At 31.7% G+C, this 18,405-nt stretch overlaps 2 protein-coding genes across 2 annotated transcripts; both read left to right on the top strand.

Moving 5' to 3' along the window:
• Positions 1 to 3,750: 3,750 nt before the first annotated feature.
• On the top strand, positions 3,751 to 7,292 carry LOC148310844 (3,4-dihydroxyphenylacetaldehyde synthase 2-like). Its single transcript, XM_088257645.1, has 5 exons — positions 3,751 to 3,964; positions 4,575 to 4,695; positions 5,410 to 5,523; positions 5,859 to 5,978; positions 6,063 to 7,292. The coding sequence occupies exons 1-5, from the start codon at positions 3,885 to 3,887 to the stop codon at positions 7,152 to 7,154; spliced, it is 1,527 nt and encodes a 508-aa protein (XP_088113771.1). The 5' UTR covers positions 3,751 to 3,884; the 3' UTR covers positions 7,155 to 7,292.
• A 4,594-nt stretch (positions 7,293 to 11,886) lies between these two features.
• Positions 11,887 to 18,159, top strand: LOC148310845 (aromatic-L-amino-acid decarboxylase-like). The gene is made up of 5 exons (XM_088257646.1): positions 11,887 to 12,051; positions 13,522 to 13,642; positions 13,972 to 14,085; positions 16,498 to 16,617; positions 16,920 to 18,159. Exons 1-5 carry the CDS (start codon positions 11,972 to 11,974, stop codon positions 18,021 to 18,023), a joined length of 1,539 nt encoding a protein of 512 aa, XP_088113772.1. The 5' UTR covers positions 11,887 to 11,971; the 3' UTR covers positions 18,024 to 18,159.
• The last annotated feature ends 246 nt before the right edge of the window (positions 18,160 to 18,405 follow it).

Raw genomic sequence — 18,405 nt, forward strand, 5'->3', positions numbered from 1 at the left:
ACAGCTGGAAATACCGAATTATTTCTTAGAAATAATTTGACCATAAATGATTCAACATATTTATTGAACAATAGGAAACATACATGGTCCACGTGGATGATTTACATGTAAACAATATTGTAATATTTTTGTTTATTAAAATATTTGACGCCGTAATCGTAACTTCTAATATTTTGTTTGGTTTCTAAAACACGATTTAAGGAGGATAAAAATCTTTGAAAGTATGAGATTATATATACCGATACATCTAAGAAATTATGTCGAATCTATATAAAACGGGAAAGATGATAATTTTATCAATAAAGCATTATTGGGAGAAGAAAATTCCATTTTCATATTTTTTTAAAATAATTATTCACATTTGCACAGAAAATTATATTTTCTATTTAATAAAATAATCTAATTCCTCTACTTCAAATGTTAACAGAGATCACTAAAACCAATTTATGATCACTAAAAAAGTGTCCGCGTAAATATTATTATCTAAGCTGATATGTACTACTGAGTAATAATTATCAGTTTTGTTAAACATCACGTTCTGTGGGTACCATCGCTATCCGAAAACTGATGTTGCATAACTCCAAACGCGTTTATGTGTAGAGAGTTGAATCCATGTTTACACTCGTAGTTCATGGCAGGTTGATGGCGAAAGGCGAAGAGAAATTACCGCTTTCTATATTACTTAAAACTTCTCACGATATTTTACCAAACGCAGCTATTATCAATAAAAGTAATATTAGTAACCACATTTTTTTTCAAAATATTTTTTTATTTTTTTAAATAACGTTTTTTTTTTAAATAATTTATAATCAAGTCTTTAAACGTTTCAAATTTTTTTTTAATCTGTGGTGGGTTTATAATACCAAAGATCTTCTTTGCGATAGTGTGGTACAAAAAATATTGAATACGTAAAAAAATGTTTTCTTTTATTCTCTCCCTCTTTTTCTTACTTAGACGTGGATTGATGCAAATAATCATGTTCGTTAATCGTAAAATTAGATTCCATTAATTGATACGGAAGTCACTTTGTAGTGAAATCTATCCATATTTAATTAAATTTTTACTTAGTAAATACCACTATTTCTTCAAATCTATTGTGACACGTATTTCAATGCATTCCGCATCATGTTCGTTAATCGTAAAATTAGATTTGATTCATTGATATAGCAATTACTTTGTGGTAAAATCTATCCAGTTTAATTTAAGTTTTACTTAAGAAATACCACTATTCCTTAACATCTATTGTGACACGTGTTTCGATGCATTCTGCATCATTTTCACGGTGTTTGAAAATGATGCATCAAAATACATCAAAATGCATCAAAACACGTGTCACATAGATTTTAAGAAATAGTGGTATTTACTAAGTAAAACATAAATTTAAAACCTTAAAATAGAGTTGGGATATTAAAGTTAAAATGTTAATCAAGTATAACGTTTTGTTTAATTAACTAAATCGGGCATTGAACCTAGAACATCACTATAGTTCTTAATCGTGACAACCAGTATGCCAATGACTTACGTCCTTAACCTTATTATAAAAACAGTTTTATGAACAACGTGAATAAGGAAAATATTACGCTGTAAGTGAATAAGCTGATAGTTATATAATGTAATTAGGCGTGACACGAGTTCCATCCCTTAATGAAGGAGGGTGAGAGAAGTTGGTTGTGAAAAGAGGAAGAAAGGAAGGGAGGAAGAGAGGGAGGGCGGATCACTGCCCCCAAGGGCCTACCAACTCTCGCATTCAACCAGTTACATACTGCAGATACAGATATAAACTAACACAATGAACCCTTATAATTAATTCTTCATTTAAAATGTATGGTTTATAGATTGAAAACTTTATAAAGCATATAATATGAAACATTTAGTGCATCACCTATCACAATCTATATAAAATGCTAATGTTAGTTTATTAAAAATCTTAAATCTTCAAAGGTTATTCACCGATTTCTTTGAATTTTTTCTGTTGAACTTAACAGAAATACCTACACGCAATACTTAATATAACTCTTGGCGAACACCGTACTTCTTGTCGTGTTTATCCACAAGCATTGTGAAATTAAACAAATTAGAAATGTACGCTATCTATTTTCTATTAAACTAGACTGAGCCACAACAACGCGTGGTCGGGTAGCTAATAAAAAATATTTAATTGAAAGTGAAAACTTTGAAAAACGTGCCACATCGATTTCGGGCAAGATTATAAGATCAACCAGTTATTAAGACGTTCTCATGCTGTTTGAACCGCCAGAAGTTCATTAGTACCCGATACGTACGAGTGATTCTATGTACTATCGTCTCGTGTACTCAAAAAACAAGTTGATTATCTAAGTCTTGATGTAGATTCTTAAAATTCATTTCAATCTTTCAATAACAACAAGCCCCTAGTATATAGCATGTCCTGTGGTCGCTATTTAAACCTTTTTTATTCCTTTTGATAAAATTTGCATAACCAGATTTTCTGTAGCATCATACTTAAGTAATTTTTTTCAAATGTATAAGTTTTAAAATTTAAAATATATATTATCTAAAAAATGGTGGCTCTTATTATGCTGTCTACTAACGAGACAGATCTTCAAAAAAATATTCCTTTTATTCATATATTTAAGAAGAAGAAAAATATACATTATAGGATAATTTCATAATATGGTTCTAAATAAAAATACTTATGTAACATATTTGATTCAAGTTTTGTTGTATGTAGTCCCGTGGTTAGTGTCGCTAAGTCAGCGTGTCAGGGATCGAGCCCATTGTGGCATTACTTGATTCCTATTTTAAATAACGGGATGTTAAGGAACACAACATAGTCTTAAAATATTTATGTATATTCGCATAATAAAAATTTCTGAATAGTAAAAAGACGATACATTTAAATTTGTTTGGAATTTATTAGAAGGTGGAAAACCCTATTATTGTAATTTTCTCAGAAATATACGTCAACGCACCAGATTTTTTAGATCAACGCACGTATGGTGTGAAGCTCGCTTTGTAGTATAAGTATGTATTTTATATTTAAACGCATTTGAATTCCTTTATATTTGGACAGCTTTTGTTTTAAGGTAAAAAAATGACTTAAAAGAAAATTGAGTTACAATGATGTCTCAATACCAATTAATTAGTCTTCAGGAATAAGCAGTTAGCTTCGATAATGGTCGACTTTAAAGTTAGATTAAAAATAAGTTTTGTACTGAATAAAACGAGACCATTTTTTTGTCGTTACTGACATCATCAGAATGATTTAACACCAGTTTGATATTGTCGTTGACGACGAAACCCGGTTAAAAGTTAAGAAAAAAAATTACACGGTTGCGTTATATCGTAAAATAAGTTAAATATTGATTGTAATAGAGAGATATGTATAAAAATACATATCTCTCACAACATCGATGATAAAAAATAATTAATTTAAACATTTGCATGTTGCATTCCCTCCTGTAAAAACTTTTTATTTCATTTTTCTACCGCGCAAATATGTACTTATTAGGCCAAACCACGTATAACCAAGACCTTAACAGTGATGGCGGTCAGGAGAGCAAAAAATCTTATGTAATGATTAATTTATAACTATCTATCCGGAAACATCAAGATCACCGTATCACTGAGAGAACGCAAATAGTCAATCGTCACGGATGACCAAGCATCTAAGAAACGGAATGGCTTGGGACTTGTGTTAGTACGACGCGGATCACTCTGTTATTCTGTTATTCGCCTCCATATAAAAGCCTCCCGAAGCTGTGGAGTACCATTCTCCTTAAGTACTTCAATAGAGTCCCGTCGAGACATAGTTAGTCTTCAGCTCTCCACAAATCCTTTGTCCATTCAGTTGTTCCGAGTGAAGTTTTAAATTATCGATTCGGTGAACACGATACAACCCCAAGATGGAAAGTGAGCAGTTTCGTGAATTCGGAAAAGCTGCAGTGGACTATATTGCAGATTATATGGATAGCCTAAGAGACAGGTATTTTAAACAAATATTTTATTCAAATAATCTAAATTATAATTCAATAATAAATGTGATTATATTGCGTTCAAAAAATATATTTATAAAAAAACATCGAATTTATTATATTAATAAGAAAATAATATACTAAGAATAAACATTTGTTACTTTATTTTCTTACACATACAATATGTAAACATATGTTTTTTAAAAAAAAATATTTCATTCTACGGAAAACGATTCCTTACAAAGACATAATTAACACAATGTAAATTTAATAAACTGTAATAATTTATATTAGAAATAAAAATACTTTTCACGAAATTTCTCTACGTAATTACAATTTCCTTTTGATTCCATTGTGCATTATTTACTGTTTTATATAAATAAACAAGTTTTTAATTTACCATGAGATGATGCAGCCAATATGAAATGAAATAATAATGTGAATTCTCATGGAAAAACAAATTTTATTTTTTTCATCATATCCAGAACTTTAGAAAATGAAATATGATTTTTTACCAAAAATTTAATCTTATTTGATAAATTTTCTACCTGATTATATAGAGTAAAACAAAACTTACCTTTAAATAAGTTTTAATGTTCAATGTAAACTGATTGTTTGAAGGCCCGTACTACCATCTGTGCAACCAGGATATATGAAGGATCTATTACCAGACGAAGTTCCAGAAGAGCCTGAATCTTGGCAGGACTTTATGAAAGATATGGATAGAGTCATCATGCCAGGGGTGCGTCATTTAAAATAATACATTTGGTCATATGAACGGAGTTATAATATTTTATTGTAAACTTTGTTTATTTAATAATTGTTTAAAATTAAAATACCTTCATCGAAATACCTACATACATTTTTTTGTTTGAAAAAAATAGATTCAAAAAATTAGCTGGACACTTAATAAAACGGATTTATTATCATAAAAACCATAACAATGTATATAATTACTCAACAGCTTAATCACCAGTAACTAGGATTTATCGTTCGTGTTGAGATTGCTCAATAATTATTTTATAATCTTATTATTTTATACACAGAACAGAAACAATGCAAATAATAAAATAATGAAATATCCGTTCTCGATACTTTAATACTAGTTTTTAATTTTAATCACGGTCTTTATCACGAATCGTCTTAATATTTCAGTTTTGTATGCGAATTGTTTATTATGTAAATTTAATTGTTATAATAGAGACTCATAATAGTTTTTATCCGTTTCTGTCAAGAAAATTAAGGCACATCAAATTATGCATTATTTTTTACAAATTTTTTTAGTAATATGGCTAATTTGACCATATTTACATCACTCTTGAAATGGTGACGTGATAATTAATAAGTAAATAGGAACAATTTTTGTTTATTCAGAGTAACGCTGTATTACATAGCACCAAAACCAGTAATGTTTGTATTATTTTGCCGTTATTAATAATCATTGAATGTTTTCCAGATGACACACTGGCACTCTCCTCAGTTCCATGCATTCTACCCCACAGCTAATAGTTATCCAGGCATAGTGGGAGAAATGCTCAGCGCTGGACTTGGAACGATAGGATTTAGTTGGGTCAGTTGCTAAAAAAATACTTTTTTTTAAATATTTTTTTTTTATTTTGATTTCAATGAGGGAAATAATTCCCTCATTGAAATCAAAATAACAATTAAAAATATTTTTTAATCATGAGGAATGTTTATTTTTTTTTTCCTGTTTCAATCGTAATATTAGTAAGACTAATTAAAACCTAAATATTTTTCTCATTCGCCTTTTTCTTTAATATTTGTGAATTCATTTTCATGTGTTTTGTTCTTCAAATTAAGATTTCATAGTGCATTTTTTTTAATTGTGATATAATTTCGTTTTATTGTGTAATAATCATTGTTAAACTTATACTTACGTTACAGATTTCTGGGCCCGCGTGTACTGAATTAGAAGTAGAAATGATGAATTGGTTGGGAAAGTTGCTGGACTTGCCTAAAGATTTTCTGAACTGCTCTGATGGACCAGGAGGTGGAATTATTCAAGTAAATGCTGCTTTTTGTGTAAATATGGACAAACCTTTTTTTCCATGAAAACCAAAGTTAATCTAATCACCTTGTTATTTTTAGGGTTCTGCCAGTGAAAGTACACTCGTTGGACTTCTTGCTGCAAAGGAAAGAACAATAAATCGTCTTAAATTGGATAACCCAGATATTGACGTTGGTCTTGTCAGATCGAAGTTAGTAGCATACACATCCGAGGACTCCAATTCTTCAGTCGAAAAGGCGGGTTTGCTAGCGGATGTTCCAATGCGACTCCTTCCTACCGATGATGGTTGCAGGCTGAGAGGAGATACCCTGGAGAAAGCAATGGAAGAGGATATTAAAAAAGGACTTATACCGTGTTACGTCGTCGTCAATCTGGGAACAACGGGTACTTGCGCTTTTGACTGTCTGGAAGAAATTGTCCCAGTTTGTCAAGAAAAAGGCGTTTGGCTGCATATTGATGCTGCGTACGCAGGAGCAGCATTTATATGTCCAGAATACAGACACCTGATGGCTGGCGTAGAGCATGCTGACTCGTTTAATTTTAATCCTCACAAATGGATGCTGGTGAACTTTGATTGCTCGGCGATGTGGGTAAAAGATGCAAACTATCTCGTTGACGCGTTTGACGTGCAGAGGGTTTACTTGAAAGATAATCAGTCCCAAAAAATGCCAGACTATAGGCATTGGCAGATTCCTCTCGGTCGCAGATTCCGTTCCCTCAAATTATGGGCAGTACTGAGATTGTACGGTGCCACCGGACTGCGAAATCACATCAGGAAGCAGATATCTTTAGCTGAAAGCTTCGCGTCTCTAGTAATCAAGGATGACAGATTTGAAATAATAACTGTCAGTATGGGATTGGTCTGCTTCCGACTCAAAGGAGACAATAGCTTGTCGAAGGCTTTAGTCGATAAGTTAATGGAAAGAAAGAACATTTTCGTTGTGTCCTGCCATTACAAAACTAAATTTATAATTCGTTTTGTCGTTTGTAGTCGACTTTGCGAACTGTCGGATATAGAACTGGCGTGGAATGAAATACAATCTCAAGTTGAACCCAAGTTATCCTTGCCTAAAAATGCAGAAAATGGAATTTTAGAGAAGATGGATACTTCTGATAAATTCCAGCCAACTAACGGACTCGCCTGCAGCAAAATTATTGAGAAATCAAAGTAAAGAGATGGCTTACTGAAGAACATAATCTTTTGTGTTAATTTGCGAATTCATATGTTTACTTTTAAATATATTCATTTTTATTACTATAATATAAGTATACGTTGTTATACAAAAAAAAATAAACGAGGAAGTTAATGACCATGGCTTTATAATTATGTATATAACAAAATGATAAATATAATACATATGACAATTGATTTATGAAATGTTTTTCAATTATGACTTTAATTCATAATAATTTAGTAGGTTAATTTTTTTACTTATACCTAATCTGTCACACAATGAATCCTTGAAAATTTTATTTGATTGTCATTAAATTAATAAATTGGAATAAAATATTGAATAATTTCAAATCATAACGCGTTATTAAAAATTAACGTTGATTGTTTCTTTAAATAATATACAGACTTTAAACTGCATTATACGCTAGCTCGGATTTTACATAAAACTTAATCCAAGGATTTAAACCATGCATGGAAAAAAATACCTCCACTTCTTTTTATTTCAATATTCAGATAATGTTTTTTTTAAACGCATCGATTTTAATGAATTTATACACGATGATTGTGAAAGTGATAAGAATGATTTTTTTTTTAAATTCTCTTCGTTACTGAACAAAAAGCGTTAGTTGTATTAATAAATTATCAATTTCCAATTCAAAATTAACAGCAATCGGTGCAAAACAAATTAGTTAGTTTTTTGTTTATTTTATTAAATTTAAGATGCAATTTGAAAGGCTGTCGCAATTTTTTATAAGAAGTGTATTCAAGCACTAAAATACAAGCATCAGTCGCTATGTTAATTGGAAAACTTACATATACACGGCCAAATGAGATAAATATAAAAATCAAATGTTTTAATCTTCAGTTATATCAATATGGTATGTTTACTTCCCTCTGCGTGCTCTATAGTCTTCAATTGTATTATAAAAGATACATTTTTTTTCTAAAGTGTTTTATTTTTTTTAAACTTTTTAGTAAAAACATAGAAATATTTGTGTTTTTATTATTAACGCAAATATTTAAATTTCATACTATTTATGTGAGCCTAAGCGGCTCATTAATAGAAATAGGTATCAAATTATGGTAGAGTGGGTTCGAACCGAGAAACTCTGACTTAAGAGTCCGCGACATAAACCACGGGACCACAACCCGACACAAAACATGTATTTGCTTACACAATACTTCCTTTGTTATACTGTTTTCAGATAAAACTGAGTGGCATGTTTTTCAAAATAAGAAAGCTGTAGTAAAGTGGGAGTCGATCCTGGAGTTTTTGATTCACAGTCCTCGACACCAACGTCAGAACCACAACCCGAGAGTTAATTAACGAAATCCAATCCTTAAAAAAAATATTTTTCAGTTTCTTCTGATTTTTTTGAAAACACTTGTTTTTTACCACTTCAGTTATATTTATTTTAGCGTCTAGTTTCGGAAGCTACATTCATCTAAACCGATTCATCTGCAATAGCGCTATATTTTATTTTATTGTACCTATTATCCGGACTATTGGAAAACCCGACAATTCGAAGCGGGAATTCGTGAGGTATTCCCCGTATTCCTGTACAATCAATCAAATAATGTATTATTCATACATATTTTGTCGGATTAATTCGTAAAGTGTAACTCCATCCGGGCTTTCACTCCAGAAAAACGTAAATACATGATTACGTTCATAATATAAGTATTTACGCTCTTCCGAAAAGTAAACCCGAATGAAGTGGATTATAACCGCACAAACTGACATCTATGATTGTTAGACAAAGCTTGGTATCCATTGGCGATGTCAACATTCATGTACTAGAGTGACATCTATCGGGGAAATATTTTATTTTTATCAAAGACTACAACCGGATACAAGAAGTTCATTACAAGCTTATTTCTAAAATAGTACCTCGTTTGAAGTGAAAGCTTTTGGTTTTGGCCGTTAGACTGTCGTTTAGTTGATTTTATTGCAAACTTTTTATTCATGCCCAAATCGGGATAACGAGTGTTTTGCCGAAAATTTTCACTCACGAATTATATGAAATTATAGTAACTTCAAATATAAAGAGTAAATCCACTCACAAATAGGTATAGGCTATAAAACATACAAAGTTGAATCCTAAGTAGGGTCATGATAAGCGGTGTTGTATAAGCCGTAAATAGATTTCAGAGTTACTTGGACGTTAGGTTATTCAAAAATGCTAACTTTAAAAACATTTTTTTATGAACATCAATAAATGGATTTTTTAAAATGAATCTAAATGAATGTGACACGGGATTTTTTTTATTTACTGCGCAGTCAAAATCTGATGATAAATTTCTTACATTATTTTTTGACATCTCATCAAAGATGAAGAAGAATATGGAAGTCTGGGCATTTACGGGGCTGACGACCGTCATAGGCTGGTTTAACACACTTTACACATGTGTAACATTCACCAATTCTACCCATTATTGACAACCACACTACTCAAATTCTTGGAAGTTCTATATGTGAACCAATTTCGAAACATTGTTCTTGAATCACTTCACTAGAGACATCTATTGGTGAAATGAACTGGTCAAATTATGAGCTAAAATAATAAAAATGAATGTGATATTATATTATTCTTCATCTTTGATGAGATGGCAAATAATAATATGAAAATAACTCCTATAATTGGAGATAATCCAGATTTGTGAACAAGTATTTGGACATACTCAAAATGTTTTAAATAAATTTCTCAAACAAAATAATTAGTTTTTCCTAAACTACTACGTGTACCTCGTGATAAAAAAAAAGTTGCTGTATGTCAAGGAACAGATTATTAATTTAGAAGGTCAAAAATTTTATTTTGCACAGTATCAAAAAAATAGGTGCCTAATTACGTAATGTAATGTGGGAATAAGGACAGATCATGTAACGTCGCCTGGGATAGTGATAATTCGCCTGGGCGCTAAATTCAACCTCTTCCCCAACCCTGGCAATATTTTCAATTTATTTTGTTTAGCAATAGTGGAAACTTTAAATAAATCGTGTATATTAATTGATAAAGAAGAAAAGAAAAAAAATCCAGAATTTCTGTCATTTCCAATAACTAAGGCGCGATAATCGATAACCCGTAACTTAATTTTTTGAGACGTAATTGAATTTTTACATGAAGTACCGTTTTTGTATTAAAAAAATTATGTTTTTGTCGAAATAAATACATGATTCTGAAAGGAATGGCATATTGAGAGGTAAAGGGTGGTTAAAAAAAATTTATACAAAATATTTTTTCAATATGTATTCCAAAAAAAAAATCGAATTCAAAATATATTCTAAGAAAAAATTGTTTGCGAACAACACGTGTGGCTTGCGCAGCCGGTCGTCTACTGAATTGTATGTCAGAGAGTTCATCCTTTAGGGGTTAAAAATTAATATTTGATTACACATTAGTTTTGAATAAGGGCAAACAAACAAATCATATGAACTAATATGTATGTGCGAACATATTATATTTAAACAATTAAATTCATCTATAAGAAAACCTAACAAAATAAATCTTTTTAACCATTTGATAATTCATGGAAAACCAACTTGTATTTAGATTTTTAGTTTGTTATTGTTTTGGGAAAAAAAATCTTATTATAACATTTTTTTTAAATCTTATTGAAACCTTCGATAATAATTTTTAGTATTTTGATTTATTTTAAGTATTTTATGAGCATTTTCTTGTATTTCTGCATCGAAATAAGGTGGTTTTATGTGATGGGGAAAATTTTAAATCACATTAACCTACGTTAAAGAGAATGGCGATAATATTAGTTACTTTCCAGACAGACTTATATCAATCAGCCATACTTCCAAATCTTTTGAATACTACCCACACGTGAAAAGGATCCTATACCATTGCACATATACAAGATTCAAAAATTCAATTCAAGTCAGCCAAATGCAAGCAGTAAGAGTGTAGGAACCTCCCATCCCTCGGCCGCAGCAGTACAGTAATAAATCATGGATCTCCTATTCACGATGATATAGCAGAGTAGGATCCTCGCATCCAGCGACCGCAGCGGTATAGAAACAAAGAGTGTTTCTCCTATTCATGAAGATGTAGCAGTGTTGGAAGTTCGCATCCCGCGGCTGCATCAATACAGCAAAAAATATTGTTTCTCCTATTCATAGTGATGTAGCAGTGTAGAAGCTTCGGCTCACGAGGCCTCAGCAGTACAGCAATAAAGAAAGTTTTTTCTATGCATGATGATGTCCGCCTCCATAATGTAATAAGTCAGCACGCTTGGCTACCGTTCTGGAGGTCCCGGATCCGATTCCCAGGGAGAGGGGTCGAGTAAATTTAAGTGATTTTTTCACTCTAATATTTATTCAATATACTTACCCTGACTGGTACCTGAAGCGGAGGGGTGATCACCTTTTCTTAATGTGTTAACGATCAAGATAACACTGCGTTTATTTGATGCAGTGCCCTATGCACCATTGGGTGCGGATAAGGGTTAGAAGAATGATGGTGTAGGGGAGTATCCCGCGGCCATGCAGCATTAAATAATGTTTCTCCTACTCATGATGATGTAGCAGAGTAGGAGCGTCGCATCCCGCGGCCGCAGCAATACAGCAATAAAGATTGTTTCTCCTATTCACGATGATGTAGCAGAGTAGCACGTGTAAGTACCTACTCCAGCACCAAAATATTACTGTGCGGCCGGAAAGATTACGTGAAAGTTACACGAAAGCGACCTAATATAACGTGGACAAACCCAAATGAGCCTTCATTCGCTTTTACGGACGCGCAGTGTGAAGTGACATCTCTCCTGCAGATTAGCAACTCTCGCACGCCCATCCCTATCCTTGCCGCTATGGATAGCGAACAGTTTCGGGAATTCGGGAGAGCCGCAGTGGATTATATAGTTGACTATTTGGAGAATGTGCGTGAACAGTAAGTACAGTGGATCATTAAACAGACCAACTACCCCTTAGTTAAATATTAACAAAAATGAGTAAATTAAATTCTTAACTTTTTCTTTGAAATAATTAATAGATTTATATTATCCACTGACACTTCGTGATGGAATTGCATTTTTAATTTATTATTAGATTAAAACCAATATTTTTAGCTTTTCCACTTTTTTATTTGACCAGCGACCGGGTTTCGTCGTTACCGACATCATCAGTCTGATGATGTCGGTAACGACGAAACCCGGTCGCTGGTCAAATAAAAAAGTGGAAAAGCTAAAAATATTGGTTTTAATCTAATAATAAATTTGAAATAATTTTCAATTATTTATATACTTTATTATAAAGATTGCTTATCGAGCTTAGTATTGTTTATCCGAAAGCGAAGAAGTTACCACGACATTATAAATTGAATAATAATTTTGTGGCTCTATCGTGGAATGCTATCCTAATAAGGATGAGCGTTTTTATTACGATTGCGTTCAGGTTATGCAAATATTTATTTTATCCTGAGATTTTTCCTTAAAGTTTATAAAATATTATTTTAGTATTTCTATTATAGAATAAGCTTGCTTTAAATCATTGTAAAATATTATTTATTTTTAAATATTTCATTGATTTGAATGTCAGTAATAACTTTTTGAAAAAAAATAACCATTACGGTTTTTTTTTTCAAAATTAGCTAACGATGTCTCCAAACATTTCGTCACCCATTTAATTATTTAGGTCAACGAATAAGAATCAGTAACAATGAAGATACATTATATAATATATTGTATAATTACTTCACGAAAACTTATTAATCATTATTTATTTTAAAACATTTTAATTTTATAAACGTATTATCATTGTTTTTTTTCTTTTTCAACATGGTTAATTAGTCTCATTGATATTTTAACATGTATAAAAAAAATATATGCTCAGCTCAAAACGCTTCATCATTAACGTTGAGATATCGATGAAGCTTCTAATTTAACTATGAGTTTGACTCCCCAGAAACACAGAATTTTTCAAATTTGGTTCAGAAAATATTATGGGTCTTTGGATTTATAAAAAAATCAAAATAAATACTCCTGACGACAACTTGATTTAAATTCAAACTAACATTAATGTAAAATAAATTTACAATTAAAAATACTACATACGTTGTAAAAAAAACTGATTCATCAATCTAAATACAATGATTTAATTTATGGTTTAACTACAGAGTGTTCATAATATCCCAGAGAAATAAATAATTTCAAAATACTAGTATTTCGTTCACAAAAAATAGTATTTTTCATTATTAGAAAAAACAGCTTTTGCAAAAGAAACTCGATTTTCAGATATCAATTGCTCCATTCATTTGTACTGAAGAATATTTTGGGAAACTGAATAATAAAAATGGGACTCGTAATATTTTCTACAAACCATGTTATTATGAAGCATAACAATTATTTGTTCATATTTTTAGACCGGTATTGCCATCAGTTCAACCAGGTTATATGAAGGACCTTATTCCTTCAGAGGCTCCAGAGGAACCAGAAACATGGCAGGACTTTATGAAGGATATGGACAGAGTCATCATGCCTGGGGTATTTTTTCATATAACATTATAAAATCATACATTTTTTATTTAAATTACGAAAACCATAACAAAATAAAGCACAATATCATTAAAATAATCAAGCATCTTTAAAAATGTGATCCGTTACTACGCGGGGTTATTATTTTTTTTCAATCATAAAATTAAATTACAAAAGAAATAATACAGATATCCCTATTTGTTTGTGCATGGTATAGTGTTTAAGAACAGGTTGTAGCAAGTATCATAACAGGTGTATATAAATTCAAATTCTTGTTACGTAACATCGTTCACGTAACTTTGGGCTTCTAATGTAAATGAATGGTTTGTATGTTACAGATGACCCACTGGCATTCACCTCAATTCCATGCATTTTACCCCACGGCTAACAGTTACCCCGCCGTAGTTGGGGAGCTTTTATGCGCTGGACTAGGCTGCGTTGGATTTAGCTGGGTATGTCGAAAAATATTCATATGTTATTTAAAAATACTTTTTTATTCAAAGCCTACCCTCTACTAAGGAAATAGGGTTTGAAAATAAATTTACTTATAAAAATCGTAATTTTTATTTTTATTTTTATTTTTCGAATTTAATTGTTATTGATTTTCTCGGCGTTCTACTTAACGTAATACTTAACATACTCGTAACAAGTCTTCTCAAACCAGACCCGGTTACCGGTTAGTGATCTTTTCAATATCAATCACTTTCACTGTACATAATGCTCGATTAAATTTATTCAGGAACTTGGAGCTTTTTTATTACTATTGAAACAAATATTTATAGGAATAAAATTTCAATGATTATTTCTTTCGAATTTTTATCGGTAGATATTAATTGTGCATATTTTTTTAATTAATGCAATGTAGTTCTTTCTTCATTATTTAAACTCCACCTAACATCACATTTGTTGACTTTCATAAATGATGCAATTTGCGTATATATTTCGTTGTTTATTACACAACCATTAAAAGCGGTCATCGAAAACTTCGGCATAAAAATACGATTAATAAACCTCACTTCCTTTGCTCTTTCACTTCCTTCGGATGCTTAAGACGTAATGTGATGCTTATTTAATTCTGACGTCAGTAATAAACCTCGTTCCGTGGAAAAAATTGACATGGACGTAGTCTAGTCTGTAATATGTGTACGTATACAACATGAGGTTTAAACAAACTGATTATAAAAACTTTTACACAAAATTCGGTATTATCACATAGATACACAAATCACAGAAATAAACACAGCATTTACAAGTCTTCAAAAAATAGGTAGATACTTACCACATAGCTGTAATCAGTTTTAATATTAAAAAAAAAACAAACTCAACCTCCTGATCGTCAAATGATCTCTACTAAACTTGTGGTTTGAACATTACCTTAAAATCTTAACATACTAATCGTGAAATCATCTCTTCTGAACTTATCGTTAGAACATTCCCTAAAAAGTTCAACCTACCAATCGTGAAATGATCTCTACTGAACTTGTAGTCAGAATATTCCCTAAAAAGCTCAACCTTCTCTAATCGTGAAATGATCTCTTCTAAACTTATCGTTACAACATTCCCGTGTGAAAAATTATTATAAATTCTTTATTCTATAGTGAACCAATCACTAAAAAAATATAGGTTTGCCAAATAAACCATTCTGTAGGTAAATACTCGTTTCATAAAGTTTGTAAAATGCAAGTCATTGCACGTCATTGCAAGTCATTTGAGCTCGTACAATAACACTTCATTAAGTTTTGTACGTGTAAAGTACACGAGTATATTATAACTATTTTCGCTCTTCACTGAACATCGTTTTATGCTTCATTGGTTACATTAGGCACGTACACAGGTTGAAAACACTTATGTTTAATATTATAGATTTCTCTCAAACCGCAAATACGAGTATAACACATGTCGTTAAACAGTAAAAATATTTTGTGTGGAAATCTTAGTTCTTAATATTAAATTTTTACAAACTTTGTACTCGTAATTTATCGAAGCTTTTAAGGAATTTGTAGCTCATTAAATAAATATCTTTTGCTTATACAGTATACTGATATATGTAAATAACATACGATCCTTTTTTCTTACTGTTGTGATATTGTATTTACATTATTAAGAACTGTTAATATTTTTTTCGGATTCTTAATAAATATTTATAATTTATCATAAACTAATAAAGTATAAAAATGAATGTAATACATTTATTTTCATAAAGGTATTACTTTTAATACATTCCGAGTACAATAGATAATCATTTGTATAAGTATGTTTATTGTGGTGTGCAAAAAATATCTATCCAGTTATTTTTTTTGCACGCATTCACAAATGGAAAGTAAAGATATTAAGAGCTCCTTTGTATTCAAAATATTAACAGTAAGATAGGGTGAAAAAATAATCAACATAATGTGGAAATCATTATGAAACACATTTAATTTTAAGATTATTTCCTTTTGATAAATTTTGCACGTGTAAATTAAATTGATCTATCAGTGTACTCCATTCATAAAGTTTTAAATTGAAGTAGCACTTACTTTATATACCATATAAATCAATACAGACCATCAGAAGTGCCTTGTCATTTTGTTACCGGAACTTTCCTTCTCGCAGAAGCAATGTAATAGTGCCTCAGGCGAGCACGTCTCGTCTGTCGCCCCAGAACTTTTATTTTCAAATGTAATACTTCGGTAATATTGTATAACGGATATTACAAAATAATCTCGACTCGCGAGATATATAGTTTTTATAATTATAGCGTGGCGGGAGATTTTAATCAACTTCGCGAAATAAGGATAAAAAAAATATGTGCCTTTGCGTAATAACTTTGTTGTCATCTGAAATTTCATAAATTAATTAATTTATACATGATGGTTTTACAGCTCTCCAGCCCCGCTTGCACAGAACTGGAGGTAGAAATGATGAACTGGTTGGGAAAATTGCTAAATTTACCAGAGGAATTTCTCAACTCGTCTGCTGGTCGTGGAGGAGGAATTATACAGGTTAACATTTATTTCAGTAAAATATCTGCAAAGGTCGGCTGTGGTCTCGTGATAATGTCGTAAACCTTGGATTATTCATATATCCGAGATTACGTGTCCTATTTTTAAAAAGTAGTAATTTTTTTACCATAAATATTATTGTTTCCTAACAAAAAATATTTGTTTGCTTAAAGAGATATCAATTTCGATTGAAATTTTGAATTTTGGTTCTCATTTAAATTCTAATTGTTTGGATCAATAAATGAAATAAGTAAAGATTAATTAATAAATAAAATAAAAACATCGTTGTAACCAATTTTCAGGGTTCAGCGAGCGAAAGTACGCTTGTGGGATTACTCGCTGCCAAGCAGAGATTAGTGACGCGTCTACAAACGGAAAATCCAAAAGTGGATGTGGATACCATCAGAACAAAGTTTGTCGCCTACACATCGGAAGACTCCAACTCCTCGGTAGAAAAAGCTGGTCTACTAGGAACAGTTCCTATGCGTCTCCTGCCCTCCGACGCCGACTGTAGACTCAGAGGGGAGACCTTAGAAAAGGCGATAGCCGAGGACAAGAAAAAAGGCCTCATCCCTTGTTACGTAGTGGCTACGTTGGGTACAACAGGAACCTGCGCTTTCGACCGAATAGACGAACTCGGCGTTATCTGCCAGAGAGAAGGTATTTGGATGCACATAGATGCAGCCTATGCCGGAGCAGCTTTCATCTGCCCGGAGTACAAATATCTCATGAACGGAGTACAGTACGCGGACTCCTTCAACTTCAACCCTCACAAGTGGATGCTGGTGAACGCCGACTGTTCGGCCTTTTGGGTGAAAGACTCTCACGACTTGATTAACGCGTTCGACGTTCAGAGAGCCTACTTGAAAGATAACGGATCAGAAAAGACACCCGACTATCGCCATTGGCAGATCTCTCTGGGTCGCCGCTTCAGGGCGCTCAAACTGTGGGCAGTGCTCCGGCTGTACGGAGCCTCCGGTATAAGACGTCACATCAGAAAGCACTGCTCCCTAGCCGACCATTTTAAATCGTTGGTATTAGCTGATAAGAGGTTTGAAATTGTCACTAATCCCATATTAGGCGTAGTTTGCTTTAGACTAAAAGGAAACGATACATTGACGAAAGCCCTTCTCAGCAGACTAATGGAAAGGAAAAATATTTTCTTAGTATCCTGTTCGTACAAAAAAGATTTCATTCTTCGATTCGTCGTTTGCAGTCAACTATGCGAGTTGCACGATATCGAATTCGCCTGGAAAGAAATACAAAGTCAGGCTACAACCATATTGGATATAGTTAGTGATGTAGAGATTCTCGGTACTCAGTTGGAGAAAATTGATATTTCTGATAAAGTCAATCCTATTAACGAATTCGTTATTGCATCGGCCGCAGAGGAAAAATCAAAATAAAAGGTTATTTCGTTTCGCAAACGTGTAAATAATGTGACCTAAGTTTATTATAAAATATGTTAAGATAATTTTTGTATTATATAGTATTAATAATAATTTATAATATAAAAAAATAAAAGTGAATGAATGATTTGAAAAAATAAATGAGCGATTGTTCTATTTTAGTTTAATATATTCTTAGTGAGAAAACATTTATTGTACTATACAATGTATGATGTTGGATTGTTTCCACATGTAGTAATAATGATAAATAAATAATAAACATTTTTAATTCTATGTAACTTGTGTTTTTCATCACAATCACGATTATGAATTTGAATATAGGTTCAGATATTTTTTTGAGGTTCGATTTGGCACTATTTAAAAGTTTAAATCCACATTT

Source organism: Brachycentrus maculatus, unplaced genomic scaffold (genome assembly GCF_059751285.1).
Source record: "Brachycentrus maculatus isolate JH-2025_06_01 unplaced genomic scaffold, ASM5975128v1 h1tg000086l, whole genome shotgun sequence".
In the NCBI taxonomy this organism is placed as follows: Eukaryota; Metazoa; Arthropoda; class Insecta; order Trichoptera; family Brachycentridae; genus Brachycentrus; species Brachycentrus maculatus.

Coding starts and splice junctions, on each gene's coding strand:
- LOC148310844 (XM_088257645.1), top strand. CDS start 3,885: ATGGAAAGTGAGCAGTTTCGTGAATTCGGAAAAGCTGCAGTGGACTAT. Junction 3,965..4,574: donor ATGGATAGCCTAAGAGACAG/GTATTTTAAACA, acceptor GATTGTTTGAAG/GCCCGTACTACCATCTGTGC. Junction 5,979..6,062: donor CAGGAGGTGGAATTATTCAA/GTAAATGCTGCT, acceptor TGTTATTTTTAG/GGTTCTGCCAGTGAAAGTAC.
- LOC148310845 (XM_088257646.1), top strand. CDS start 11,972: ATGGATAGCGAACAGTTTCGGGAATTCGGGAGAGCCGCAGTGGATTAT. Junction 12,052..13,521: donor TTGGAGAATGTGCGTGAACA/GTAAGTACAGTG, acceptor TCATATTTTTAG/ACCGGTATTGCCATCAGTTC. Junction 13,643..13,971: donor ACAGAGTCATCATGCCTGGG/GTATTTTTTCAT, acceptor TGTATGTTACAG/ATGACCCACTGGCATTCACC.